The sequence below is a fragment of the Symsagittifera roscoffensis genome, chromosome 7, assembly GCF_963678635.1.
Source record: "Symsagittifera roscoffensis chromosome 7, txSymRosc1.1, whole genome shotgun sequence".
Classification (NCBI taxonomy): Eukaryota; Metazoa; Xenacoelomorpha; order Acoela; family Convolutidae; genus Symsagittifera; species Symsagittifera roscoffensis.
Genome location: NC_087068.1, coordinates 33,435,794 through 33,450,944, shown reverse-complemented (window position 1 = coordinate 33,450,944; position 15,151 = coordinate 33,435,794). Strand labels below are relative to the sequence as shown.

Here is a 15,151-nt window from a genome sequence, read left to right as displayed (position 1 = left end):
AATTCATGTTTCTGTTTCTATTTGAAATCAGAACACTGTATGTTCCTGGATTCCAGAGACAAGTCTTTAAACGTGTGAAAATTTAGTCGGAACGATCAAAGAAAAGTAAAGAACAAAAGAAGAACAAAAGGAGCGTCCTTGTTGCGGAATCCGCTTACAATGCACAAAAAGCACAGTTTGGCCTCGTAATGAACAAAATAGTGACCTGTTTTTTGAAAAAAAACTCCCCAACTTTCAAATTTCGAGGAAAAAAGATGGCCTTAAAGCTCTTCGAATTTTTAGAACAATTTATGATTGGCACTTTTTGATAAAATTAACCCATTTTGGAAAACTGAATCAACAGGTAAAATTTTCATTTCGCTGGTAAATCTGCTAATTAAACTCAATTTTCAAAATTAGAATTTGATCATGCTTTTCGTGTCCTTTACATTTTTACTGTACGATAATGAAGCATGCCTTCCTTTTAAGAAAGGAAATGAAAAAACTTCAACAGAAATCAAAAGACAAGCCGCAAAAATTTAAAATTGAGCGTGAACAAATTTTAGAATTTTTCCTAAAAATAAAACAAAAAATCATTGAGACCTATGTAAGAGTGTTCACTACGTTCCTTACTCTTAATCGATGAACATTCTCATTTTGACATGTAGATACTCACGGATGAACTCCACTTCGAGGTAATGACTATAACTAGGACTCAGTGGTGAAATTAGACACTTGGGGAGGGTGTGCGGTCAAAAAGTAGACAGGTCATAAAGTAGACACGTCATAACCCAATCAAAATCGAGATCAAAATGAAATAAGTTTTTAGTTTAAATTTATGCGTACGACTGTTTCCGTATCTCGAATCTGATTAATTTATGACGTGTCTTCTTTATGACCTTTTATGACTCTTTTAGCTTCGTAACCCTTGGGTAGCAAAATTGCATAAGCTAAGCTCAGCCTTTGATTTATTCCAGCACCCGAGAAAACTTTCTTTGGTGTGCGGCCACTAAGTAGACAACAGTGTAAGCATACAGGTCACACAGCAGACAAATTTGACATAACTTAGCGTAATTGTTGTGATGAACTTCTTAACTTGTTTCAGAAGGTGGAAACCCAGAATACATTCAGAGAGTGGAAACCCAGAACAGGTTAAATGGAAACCAAAAATGATGCGGAAACTCATCCACCTACTATCGGGTTTCAAGAAAAGACTCCCATTCAGAAAACAGAAAAAAAGAAATCGTGCGAGGTACAAGTTACACAAAAGCATCCAATAAGACACTGAGATCAAAATACCTGAGGATTTCAAAGTAAAACTATTATGAACAAAATTTTGACTGCTAGAAAACAACATTTCTTGAGCTAGTTCAAAATGAATAGAAACTTCAGGCAACAAAAAAATTGCGAAAGCCATGTATAGGGAGGAAGAACTACAACCTGAGGGATAATTTAAAGATAATGGAATATCCAGAATTAATAAGATGAGATGCAAGTGGAACGAAATAATAGAAAACTACGATCAGACTATCAACAGTGTCATAAACATATCTATGAATAGATGTTATTCTTCGGGTAATTCTTAGCGCCCATCGTTTGCCGACGCGCTAATCTAACAAAAACGTACCGATCACAGTACGATACTGGAGAAAGGTAGCAAAAAGAGATGAAATTAGGGCGCTAAAAACAATGGACATGACTTGCGAGAACATGACCAAAAAGCAGCTCTATCACGTGAACTAAGAAAAAGCAGAAATAAGTAGAAATTAGCAAAAACTCTGCAACAAATACGATTCGAATCTGCGACCTACTGCAATCAAGAGATTTTGAGTCTCACTCACTATCCCCTCAGCCACGCAAGCTTAACAACCGACAAGCGCTAGTCACGAATAAAGCAGCAATGTATGCTAATAAATTTTCAATGCGATTCAGCAAACATGGCACCAAATAAAAACAGACTCAATTTTTCAAGTAATAATTTGGAATATAACAAACTGAAGGCATCCACACTAACTTTGCATTTCAAAAAATTGTTAGATATAATGAGTTAGAAACAAGTCACTTTTTTCGGTTCATTTGATAAATTAAAAAAAGTATCAACTGTGTTGACTTATTACTATTCGAATATCAAAGCACATGCTATGAAAAAGCTTTAAAAATGCCCCCAAAAGTGGCATCAAAATTTGCGACTAAGATTGGAGAAAGAAGAAGGTTCGAACTAATTCACTAGCTTTGCAAGTGTAATCAATGGAAAAACAAAGAGCACTGCAGCTGGGTTACTCAGTAAAGGAACTAATAAGTTGTTTTCCCAACAAAACTAGTGTTTATGTGCAATCCGGGATCTCTGAAACCTAAGAGCGATGGCAAGTTAGTGTCGGATGTATTCTTTGATTTCCCGGTGTTATTTTGAAATACGGAATCTATCAAAAACACAGCAAATAATTGGAAGCACTATTTAATTATCTCAAATCTCCATATTTTCTACTTACTGTAGGAAGACAACAAAGCACTATTAACGATGACTAACTGCACATCCTGTGCAAGCAATGAGCTAAAAATAGCCGCGCTGGCTCGACGCTTTAGCTTGATTGTGAAAAAAAAAACGCTTTATTAATAGCTTGGAACTTGCCTGCGAGAAACGAAAGTTTTATTAGCACAACTTCCATAGTTTCGAATTATGATAAAAGTTACTTATTACCTAAAACCTAAAACCGTGTTTTCTGAAAAAGGTTCTTTCCGTGAATAAACGTATCGATAACCCTGTTTGCTGATAGAATTATGCGTTCCATGAAAAAACTTACATAAAATTACTTGGAGGATACATGGGCATAGTGGTAGGACTGTTGCTTCTTCAATGGCTCAATTCCGGCAAGCGGAAAGAAGCGCGGAACCCACCAGCGATGGAGGGGGAGCAAAAGTCGAGCCAAACGGGGGGGGGGATGGGGCCCGGCGGTGTTTGTAGCCTAGGCTGCACTGTCGGGCGGATACCCTCCTATGCAACCGGTTGCGGGGTAGCCGACCACAACTGGATAACAAAGGCGATAAATGGAGATAGGCATCGGTCAAGCCTCGTTGCTATGAGCCTGAGGTTCGACGTGGAGGTGAACCCGGGCCCGGGCAGACCCTGGCGGTGCACGGTATGCACAAAAAACCTGACGAGAAGGGACTGGAGTGTTAAATGTAACGGCTGTCAGGGCTGGACACATTGGAACTGCACGGAACTAGGGGATAGTGGACGATGGAGCAAAACGTTCAAAAGCAAGTGCTGTGAACCCGGTCCTTTCACCTCCGAAACCAGAGGATACGAACGGAAGGTACGGAGGAAACGTGAGCGGGTCGCCAGACGAAAAAGAAGGCAGGTGAAACGTGACGCCAAATGGAGAGCTGCGTTTTTAGGAAAGCACAGAAACACTACCGTTTGGACCTGGAAGATGCAGCGAGCTAGAGTGAGTTTCCCGAAGAGGAATAGATTCACTGAAATTCTTCGATACATATCGAAAAGCCAAGCGGAGATAGTCTTGCTATCCGAACTAAAGGAGGAAGAGCCTCGTATAAAGTGGATCAAAACCAAGGACCTCTATGGCGTGCTAGTCCATGGGAAGCGAAGCGGCATCATACTGGGAGACGGTTGGGCCACCGACTGGAGAGAGCAGGGATACGTTAGAGAATATGGAAATCGATGCTGCTCAGTAAAGGTGAACAACCTGAAACTCGTGGCCATATACCAACCGTTATGGAACACGGACCCAAAGGAGTTCGAAGAATACCATGAGGAACTGTCGAGTATGGTCAAAACCAGGAAAGGGATAACTCCCGTTGTCGGAGGGGATTTCAACGCGTCAGTCGGCAACAACGACAACAGAACGGTCGACCAAGCGATAGGGCCTTACGGAAAAGGACGAACAAACGCTGCCGGAAATGATCTCACCAACTGGTGCCACGCAAACAACATGTGTTGGGTAAATTCCTATTTCAGGCAGGACAAAAGAGGAACATGGAAAAATCCGAATACCGGAACATGGCATGAAATAGACGGGTTCTGTATCCGACAAGAGGACAGAAGCCGGATGGTCAGTAAGGTCGGGACGAGGAACGACAACGGCAGTTTGACGGATCATCTGCCAAAATGCATGACTATCAACCGTAAACCGGTGAGACGATGGCCAAAATCCCCAAAGAACCCTCCGGTGAACTGGGAAAACCTAAGGAACGAAAAAGTCCAAAACGAGTATCGAAAAGCAATTGACAAGCGGACATCTGACCTGGGGTCAAACATCAACTGGCAACAGATGATACAAATAATCGCCGAAGAGGGTAAACACGCATGCGGGGTTAAAAAGAAGAGCACTCTGAACCCATGGCTAAATAACCACGAAGAAGAGATAAAAGGCTTCCAAAAGAAAATCTCTGACTTGACATCCAGAATAAAAGGCTCTCAGTGCCCTAACGAAACCCGGACAGCAACGGAAGCACGGGGGGAGGTTAGGAAAGCTTTCAAAACAGCAAAAGAAAGCTGGGAAGAGGCCTGGTGGTTACAAATCATAGGGGAGGCAAAGGACGCCGAGTGCCAAGGAAACACCAGGAAAATGTACCAGACCCTGAAAAGGATAGGGGTGAAAGAGAACAACATCATACAGGAAGAGTTCTTTAGCCCGGAAGAATTCAGGCAACATTTCATGGTGGTTTCCAAAGACCGTTTTGAAAGAACGGAACAAGAAATAGCGTCAACGGCCTCAATGACCGCACCAAAGAACGTTTCGGTTAACTTGGAAGCAGCTACCGCTCTTGAGGCGCCAATAACCGAGAGAGAAATGGAACGAGAACTAGACCTGATAAAGGACAGTACTCCGGGTAATGATGGTGTGAGGATGGCAGCTCTGAAAGTTGTATCGGACGGGGTAAAGGACCTTGTCTACAAGTGCATTATTGACGTTCTCAATATGGACCCCGAACTATGGCCGGAAGAAACGAAAGAAGGATGGCTTATACCCCTGCATAAGAAGGGCACGAGGAACGACCTCAATAATTACCGAGGGGTATGTTTACTGCCACTAGAAAGTCGGACCATAGCGCGAGTTTTTGCTTCCAGACTCAGAGTCTGGGCAGAAAAAATTGAGGTTATGGAAGAGAACCAGAATGGCTTTAGGAAAGGGAGGTCAACGGCCGACGCGACTCAGGTCATTACTCGCATAAACGAAGAAACTCGTAGAGTGTTGGGAGAAACAAGCGAGGGGCAAGCTAGAAGGCCAGGCGCGGTGCTACTGGACATAACGAAGGCCTACCCTAGAGTGAACAGGGTCCTACTGTGGAAGATCCTTGAGAATCTGAGGATGCCGCACTCTGTACTAAAGATACTAAAAGGCCTACATGAACAAACTCAATATCGAGTAAAAGGACGCGAAGGCCTTAGTGAACCCTGGACTCCACAAAGAGGTCTAAGAGAGGGATGCGCCACGTCTCCGATATTGTTCAACGTTTACCACTCAGAAGCCATGAAGAGAGCGGCTGAAGAGAGAAAAAAACTAGCAGCCAGTAACAACCACGACTACGGTTTAGTGTGGTTGTGCAATCGAGGAAACAAACTCCCTCCTACGGACATAAATAAGGGTATCAAGAGTAGTACACGGGAAGAATATAGAATATCGGAGTCGCTCTTTGCCGATGACTCTACCCTTATAGGTTGGACTGACGAACTGGTACAAGGTAAAGAGGCTGTCAAGAAAGCTATGTACGAGTTCGAGGAAAGGTGCCACGACGGAAAAGAGGAGAGCGCTGCTTTTGGAACGCATGAGATGCGAAAGATAAAGATGCTGGGAACCCTAATAGGCAAGACCGAAGACCGTAACGCGCGGACTAAGCGAGGATCGCAAGCGTGGTTCAAAGTCAAGAAATGGTTGTGGAAGTCCACATTGTCAAAACGCACCAAAGCCCTGATTGTCCAGGGAGTCGTCGAGGCCTCATTACTTTTTGACTCCAATGTGAGATCATGGTCAGCAACCGACACGGACAAACTACAGAGTATAGCAGATCGATGCTACCGTTTTGTGTGGAATAATGGCAAGGCGGGCGCGCTACTACGGATGCAAAATGAAGGAATCAAAAGCTTCCAAATACGGAAGGATCTGGGAATTGAAAGCATCAGAACAAAAGTAGAGATACGAGCCCTCCAGAGACTCGGGCATGTTTTGCGAATGCCGGATTGCCGCTCCGTCAAGAAAATTGTACTCGGGAACTGGGCTGAACCCCAGACAAGCTCAGGCTACCTGAGGAATGGCCTCATTAGCTACTGGAAAAGAATGGTTCAGGAGGCAGGGGAAGACTGGACCAATGCAGGAAACCTAGCAAGCGACCGTATGAAATGGAAGAAATTCATACGAATGAGGCACCAATACCTACTGAAATGGGAGGAAGCAGTAGCGGAACATGGTAGGAAACAGGAGGTGGTAAATAGAAAGCAGCAGATACAGGATGATGGACTGACATGCAGGGTGGAGGGGTGCGGTAGAACCTGCAAAAGCAAATCGGGCAGAGCAACACACGAGAGACGCGGTCACCGCCAGGCGGGAAAAATATTCGAGTGCCCCGGATGCAAGCGAGCCTTTCCGGAAAAAGCCCAGCTCACCAACCACTACAAAACCTGCAAAAATCGTGACCAACAAAACGACGAAATCACAACCAACAAATACACAGGTCTCAGACCTAGAGTGAAGTGCCCAGGTTGCGGTACGCCTATCACATCGAACAACCTGACCAAGCATATGACGCGACACGGATGCCAAGATCTCCGAACCCAAGGCCCCAGGGCGTAAATGGGAAACAAGACAAGACAAGACTGTTGCGTTTAGATTGATCTTCAAGAAGTTCAAAGAACTAATGAATGAAAACAAACTAATGCGTACGCCCTTTAAGTACGAATTTAAAAAATTCATTTAATAGTTCGATAAGCTTCTTGACAAAATATCTAAACACAAGGAACCCAACGCTATGTCAATTCATCCTCATAGCATTAATAAGTAAGAATTTTCACGGAACGATTATTTCATTCAGCAAACAAGGTTTTCCCTATCGCTTTCTGTGCTATAGTTTTCTATTCCTTTTTAATACAAGTCTTCAGAGGATCATGTTAACTTGCTTTTCGGTTGTTTTGTCTTTATCATTCGTTTCAACGCAGTTGTAGTGTCATAAATTATTATCAGGGGTTGCACTCTGAGATAGCGATTCGCGCAGTCAACTGCAGCAGTCAGACACTTAACCTCATGGCTGTGCTGACAAACTTTAACAACCAAAAGACAAACTTAGCAGCCAGATTTCATGCAAATCGCAAATTACGAACTGAAAGGGTGGCGCTTTTCGATTTTTTGTGAAGGTGTGATCCGTGTGCAGAATTTGTTTTTTTTCGTGGTAAATTGGTCGCAATTCTCAATTTATTTACACAAATAAATACCGCTGAACCTTACTCACTTCACATAAAATCTGTATAAACCTTCTTCAATCTTGGTAGATTTCCAATCTTTTGTCTCCCACTCTATCTTCCCTGTGTTGAAGACGCTGAAAAGTTATTGCAACGCCTAACTCGGAGCCTGCTTCCTTTTCTTTTTCAATTTTTAGGCTTCAGTTTTCGGCGAGTAGAATTTCAGCGTCAGTTAAAAGTTATGCTCTTTTTGCTGTGGCTCAATATTTTCCGTATATGCTCCCTTTGTTGCAGTTATCTGACTAAATGAGGCGTTAATACTGGTCAGAAGCCGATTGATACAGGGAAATTGCGGTTCGGTATGTTTACTACTGTTTGGTATGTTTACTACATGAAGAAAACGTTCCTTATGTAGTTGCTAGTTAACATATAGTTGTTGCGGGATCAGATTGAATTCCAGAGCAGTCATCAATGAGAATACTAGGTAATTGTAAAAAAAAAACTTTTAACTAACTAGGTAAAATGCTTACCGACTTAAATTATCAAAATTTGGAAACTTGACAGGTACGTTTATTTTCTTACCAATCGCCTCGGCTGGTCAGCTTTCAATTGTACCATTTGCTGTAGAATAGACAAATTTCTCTTTTTCAATCGAGATAGGGGTAGTTTCTGATTTGGATAAAGGTTATTAAAAATGTTTGACCAGGCTATGTGACAATTGAGCTATATTTGTAATGTTCAGACTTACGCGCGTCCAAATACATTATAAAGTGTCATATCTTGTCTCTAGTAGCTAATTCGTAACAGCACTTCTCAACAAATGATGTCCTAGTTGTTATCTTACTAAATGATCTAGTAGCTGTACGTCAAGATATGTGAAATGTTCAAATCAATCGTACTTGACCATCGATTTGTCGAAACAAGTAATGCTTGACATATCGCATCTACCATCATATGTCAACTGGCTGCAGCTAATTCGAACTCCTAGCTGAACTCCTAATCATTATAGATGTCTTCGCATATATCAAGACACAAGCATAGCATTCCAATCTGTTGTCTCCCACTCAATCTCCCCTACATTGAAGAGTCTGAAAACTCAGACCCGTATTAACTATGTGAGGAGCTAATACGGGTCTCCAAAATCACTAATTATCTACAACATCATTGTCTCCAGCATCAGACAGCGGGTTCTTAAAGAAGGAGCAGCACAAACCAGCCCTATTGCTCTTCAAGAGCTTCGCTACTGGAATCATACTGGAAACAAGCCACTGACCTGAAGCCTCTAATGTGTGCAATCAACAAGAATTGCAGGCAATCAGACAGATAATTGAATCACCAAGTCGAGAAAAATTTCAAAATCATTTTTTTGGAATAGATGAAAAATTCTTTTTCCGAAAACAGTCGAGAAATGCAACTAAGCTTTTGCTACAGTTCGAGCTGCCATCATAAAAAAAACTTAGGTCGAATTAGTTTCAAAACTTTGCTCTTTTGCGCAACTGACTGAACTAATCCAAAATGTCATTATAAGCAGAAACCAGGAAGACCGATTGAAACTATCAAGTGAAAAAAACAGAAGCAGAGAAATATGCAAACAAAGTTTAAAAAAATTTATTACAGGAAAAAACTCTCTTCAAACTTCTAGAGTAATTTATGACTGACACTTCCTTGATAAAAATTAACTTAGTTTGAGAAAAACTGGACTAATAAGTAATGACTTATTAGTCCAGTTTTTCTCAATTTCGCTGGGAAATCTGAAAATAAAGTTCCAATTTTAAAACTAGAAGTCGATCACGTTTTTCATGATCTTAACAATTTCGCTGTTCGATAGTGGAGGTCGCCTTCCTTTTTACAAAGGAAATGAAATGCACTTGAAAAGAAATCAGAAGTCTAGCCGCGAAAAAGTAAATTTGAGCTTGAATGAAGGAAGATTTTTCCTGAAAAAAAAACAGAAAAAAAATACACCGCGACCTTTATAGGAGTCTGAACTACGTTCATCGACTCTCAAAATTCGCCTTATAAGCAGACAAGCAATAGTTCGACAATGCAACTTTTCACGGAACAATTTCAAAGGCATACATACTGATGAAAAAACAAGGTCCAACCGAGACTCAAGCCCCAGACCTCAGAATCCCAATGCAACCACATTTCCTCCATACCAAATGAAAAGCATGTTTGAAACTATTGAGGTTCAACACTACAGCTAGTTCGATTTCTTTCAAATTTGTAACCAAAAACTTTTTACGGGAAAAAAGTCAATCTTCCCATTACAAGACTCAAATCCGGTGTTAGTCAATCTGAATCCGGTGACTAGTCAATCTGAATCCGGTGACTAGTCAATCTGGTTAAGTTTGAGGACAAAAAGGCTAAACTCCTCGCTTGCTAGCTATTGTTTCGTATTAACTTGAATCTTTGGAAGCATACAAATTGATCAACTACTCAAAATCTCTTCAGTTTAACCAGCTCTCCGTCTGAAACTATAGAATAATCCATCCCTTGAACATTTTGGCCCTACAATCGATAAGTACTGTTCTACTAAACGAAATTTTTATTTCACTCTTTGAGTCATTCATGCACAAAGCATTGAATTTTGAGATGGACGAGACTTAGATCACGCACAGCACTAATGGACCGATTGATTTGTTGAAACTCACTCAAATAAACTTCTTCTTTGAAACTCGTCTAGTATTCTTTCTTTGATAGATTTTCGAAATTTTTGATAACTAGGGAAGACAGGAACTAAAAACAAGAGCAGAGCCATTCCATTTAGCATTCTGTCGAACATGCCAACGAATCAACAGCAAGAGAACCCTTAAACTTGTTCCAAACTTACCCTCTGCAGTCTGGTTGTTTTCCAATATAGCGCACATGACTCTCGTGGTTGCACACATTGTCGCATTCAGCATGTGCACATATTCCGTATCTTCATTCATTCTCTTTGTGAGTCCGAACCTGATTTTAAGCCTCCTTGCTTGATAGTCGAGACAGTTTGAACAAGATACCAGTTCCCGGTAAGCTTTTGAGCCGGCAAACCAGCCCTCCAAATCATACTTCTTTGCAGCCGCGTTGTTCAGCTCTCCGGAGACAATATTTACTACCCTGTATGGGATTTTCAACTTCTGGTAGAACGCTTCGGCCGTTGCTATCATTTCTTCCATCATTTCCCACGACTTTTCATCATGCGGGGAGGTGTAGCAAAACTGTTCGATCTTTTCGAACTGGTGAACTCTGAAAATTCCTCTCGTATCGCGACCATGGGACCCGACTTCCTGTCGGAAGCATGTAGAGAAACCAGCATACCTAATTGGAAGCTCATCCGCATTCAGCCACTCATTTCTATGGTAAGCCGCTATAGGTTGTTCAGAAGTTGCAATGAGATATTTCTCGTCGTATGATTTGTCTTCCTTCAGTTCCGAACCCTTCCCCACAACCTTGTACAGCTGGTCGTCGAAATCTGATAATTGTGCAACTTCTTTCATAATCTCTTTTCGCATGAAGAAAGGCGTGTATAGTGCTGTATAATCACGGTCCAGTAAGGACTGCAGCGCCAGTTGGATAAGAGCTTGCTCCAAAAACACTATGGGACCTTTGAGGAAATAGCCTCTGCTACCTGACACCGCAGCACCCCGATCTAAATCAACGCCATCAAGCATCAAAATCAAATCTACGTGGTTCAAGGGTTTGTCCGGATACAAGTTCTCCATGCTGTTTTTCAGCGACTCTTCCTCCTTGACTTCGGAGATGACTCCTTTTCCAGGCACGAATATCCTCTCAACTCTATTGTTGTTTTCGTCGTCGCTTACTGGCACTGATTTGTGCACAATGTTTCCAATCTCCCATAGAATTGAGTCTCTTTCAGAAAACAGTTTGTCCATCAGCTCTTTATTCTCCGCTATCTGTGAGGTTATGTACGTTGAGAGACTCTTCAGCTGAGATATTTCTAAAGTAGCGGCTAACTCCGAGTTGAGGTTGAGCAGGTCGCTTTTTATTGTTTCCGGAATCTCATCTGACTCTCCTTCTGCTTCCTTCAACACACACTCAGTATTAACACAGCACACCACTTTCGCATAATTCGAACCAACTACGAATGTTGCCCACAGACACGCAGACAGTAGCAAAGGAGCTGTCACTGCTCCATTTAAAATACAGCCATACAAAAAACTACTGCTTTTTAATACAAATAACTTTCCAGTTGAAAAAAAACACTTCTCTCAAATGGAAATCAATTTTAAGAGCAGCTGTCAAAAAACACGATTGTCAGCGTCAAATTAGCATTGAGACAAAATTAACCGTGCGTTAACTAAGCCGTCAAAACTTAGGTAGACGTAGCGAAGCCAACTTTTATGTCCTCCCAAAAACAAACGACCTAATATACGACAACTTAACCGACATAACAACAGCTGAAACCATTTGAGCCAAAGAAACCTTTAACTCAGAAATGGTAAAGAAGAGATGATACAAAACTATTGAAATCAGTTATCTATACCATTAGAACTGTTAGATATGTAATTCTTAAACAGTTTAAACAACATTGCTACGAAAACTAAGCGTACGAAAATAAGCTGACAAACAAAAATCCGAATACAGGATTTTGTAAGGTAGAAAAATTCCAGTTAAAGCAGCCAACCGATTCAAAAGTGCCACAAAAAGTAGCATTTTTCTTTGCTACTTAGGTTGGGAAAATAAGTTGCATCGTGCTTGAAACCAATTTAATGTTGATGCTTTTCTAATTCATCAATTGAACAGGAAAAATCTTTGTTTCATACAAGAGAATAATAAGTAAAACCCATTTAAAAAATTTTCCAACTTCCCCCATTTCAGAGATTTGTGAAATGCATAATTTATACGCAATTTGGTTTACAATAGTAAAAACTCAGGAAATAACATTGATTGCCGAGGAATCGATAAACGAAGCTTTCACAACCAAAGTTTCCATACCTAAAATTGCAATTTTAATATGACGACTGTTACTCGATCGCGTTTTTTGCTCGAATTTCGAATTTAGACTCAAATTCAAAAAAACTCAAACCCGTTTTTCTCGACACTGAGACACAGTTTTGAAAACATTTAATAGCGATCGAATCACGACTGAAATGACTTTATTGTGACATATCTATCATACAACATATCCAGATGATTATTAATGGTATCTGAATTTGCGAGGAAAAATGAAACACACCAGAACACAAAGTTCCTCTCTACTTTCAATGAGCGAAACAATAAGGTCAAAAATTTGAACAAGTTCGGCAAAATTATATGAAACACGACAAACACAACCAATAGAAATGTATTTCCAAACACACTTTTAACTCAAGAGCTATTTATGCCGGACCGTTACAACGAAAAAAATGATTGTGAAGGACGAAGATCAATTTTGAAAACAATTTCAAATGAATAAGAAAATCGACTTTTGCCACTAATTTTCAGCTCAGAACAACAATTTACATCTTGCACCATTGTCACGTTTATCGCGACGCTTGAGGTGACATTTTGCAAAACAAGGACACTCAGGAGCAGTGGCCCTTTTAAAGGGACGTTTATATAGTACATCAATTATCAAAACAAAAAAAAAAACATTTTAAAAATAAGGAAAGCATTTACAAACCGCTATTCAATGAGTTTAGAATAAAAAAAATGGTTGTTTTGCTCTTTTTAGAGTTTTGCTATTTCTTAGGAGCCACCCGCCACCAATAGTAAGACCACAGTAATAGTAAGACATCCGCAAACAAGGTCCCTCCCCAGTTTCAAAGGTCGGAACAAAACTATCTATCAAAAAACTTGAACGAGTGCGACAAAAATACCTGAAACAGGACTATTGAAACCAATAGAAAGATATTTCCAAACATACTCTTTACACAGAAGCGAAGCATCACTTGCGATACAACGCAAACCCTGCATTGCAGGCTAGCAAATAGAAAATTTGACGTAAAAGCAAAACCAAAGAAAATATACAACGAAAAGCTTTTAAATTACAACTGAAATGACTAAGTCAAAAACACTTGTATCTACGATGAAATTGATGACAGCACAAGAAAATTCCTGATATTGCATCAAAGCCGAAAAAGCATAAGCAAACAAACGAAAGTCCAATAACGCATTTTTCCCGGACAAAAAAATATCCATTTCAGACAAACTGAAAAAAACAAGGCCCGGCCGAGAGCCGAATCTCGCACTTTATGGTGCAAAGACATCTGCGTTACCTCTGGGCCATGCGGAAAAAGGTATCGAAGTTACTAAGGTTCACTAGTAAAGCAACTTCAAAATTTCTTAGAAATGTGTTAGAAAAGATGTTAACAGGAAAAACGTCTTGCTCCCGATTACAAGACACTTGCTCTCGCAAGTGTAATAAGTGTTAATTATGCTAGACAATCGCTACACAGTGAAAGATTCTGAAAGATAAAATTCAATTTTGAAAAACGTTACCATTAATAAAATAAATTGACCAACACTTGCAAATTATTTTTGCAGATCAGAAAAACAACTATTTACATCCCGGACGGACCAGCAGCACATTTATCCTGACGTTCAACTAGAATAACAATCACAAAAACTAAATAAGCAAATGATTAAGAAACTAGGAATGGATCGGAAGACCGCTGGTCATTCATTTGAGTTTAGAACGAACTAAAAATGATTGCTTCCGCTTTCATTACAGCTTAATGGGGGTATTTCCCAAATAAGACCCCATATTAAAATCGCAGAATGGTGGAAGATATAATTTTTGTTACTATGCGGTTGTATATAATGGGAAAAACCCCTAAGTGGATTTTAGATCAGATGATAAACAGAGGAAAAACTAGTCCTTTTAAAAGAGCCTTATTTTAATTTGTAATCATGATCACATGGCAAAAAACCATACCTTATTTTTTTTCTTTGAGCCAATTGCCTTGCTGCAGATATTTCTAGCCGCGTTTAGTTTATCACCAACAAATCTTTTGTTTCTCCATTGTTTATCTTTTTCAATAACCTGCTCCACGGCTTCGATGCTAGAATAACGAGCTTTCTGGCTTTCCCTAACTACATCCGGGTTTCCGCCAGTCTCGAGCCTGAATGAGGCTATGTCGAGTACCATCTTAAATTCCAAAAAACTGAAACATTCAATAGTTTGATGAAATCAAGTTTTTTATTCTTTCTTGATTAAATAATCAGCTCAAAATTATCAAGCTCACAACAATTATCAAGCTTACAAGTAAAAAATTTCGTCTAAAGTTATTTTGTCATTTATTGTTCCGTGTACGCAAGCGGCGTTCGCAATCTGTATTGCCAGGGAGATTCTCTGTTTTAAAAAGCTGCCTGCTCTGGGTTCCTCAGTGCATATGCTTAGGTTCTTACAAAGCTTGCTCAAAAAAACTTCAGGTCGCGCCCTGAATTTCAAAAGCTAGCGGTTGAAAAAGATATCCATCATTTACAAGATCTTTATACTTGTCAATTTTTCGCTCTTCCGCTTCAGCGGCAGCCGTACCAGGGTTACAAACAGACCCGGCATTAATCCTACAAGGAGCTAAGGAGTCTACTACCATTACATCCCACAAGAGCTGCTTACCATCAGCCCATGGAACAAGCGTCAAACCGTCTGGTCGCTTCTGATCGGCCCTGTAGAGGTGTCGTGGTTCTAAAACAGACGGAATGTGAGTAGATGATATACTCTGCTTTATAAGGGCATTCAGGTTTGAATACCTAGAGAATCTCCCTGGACTTTTGAGGCAAGAAAGACCATGCCAACCATCCTCGGTAACGTCTTTACCGCACACGCATTTATGCCGT

General features: G+C 40.5%; 1 protein-coding gene across 1 annotated transcript in view; it reads right to left on the bottom strand.

Moving 5' to 3' along the window:
• The window catches only part of LOC134851525 (probable serine--tRNA ligase, cytoplasmic), a 29,362-nt gene extending 14,887 nt beyond the window's left edge, over window positions 1-14,475 (bottom strand). Inside the window, exons 1-2 of the mRNA XM_063867651.1 lie at window positions 14,247-14,475; window positions 10,221-11,412 (exon numbers count right to left, since the gene is read on the bottom strand). Of these exons, the coding sequence (XP_063723721.1) occupies window positions 10,221-11,412; window positions 14,247-14,459 (1,405 nt within the window). The 5' untranslated portion in view covers window positions 14,460-14,475. The remainder of the gene's footprint in view (window positions 1-10,220; window positions 11,413-14,246) is intronic.
• Between the last annotated feature and the right edge of the window lie 676 nt (window positions 14,476-15,151).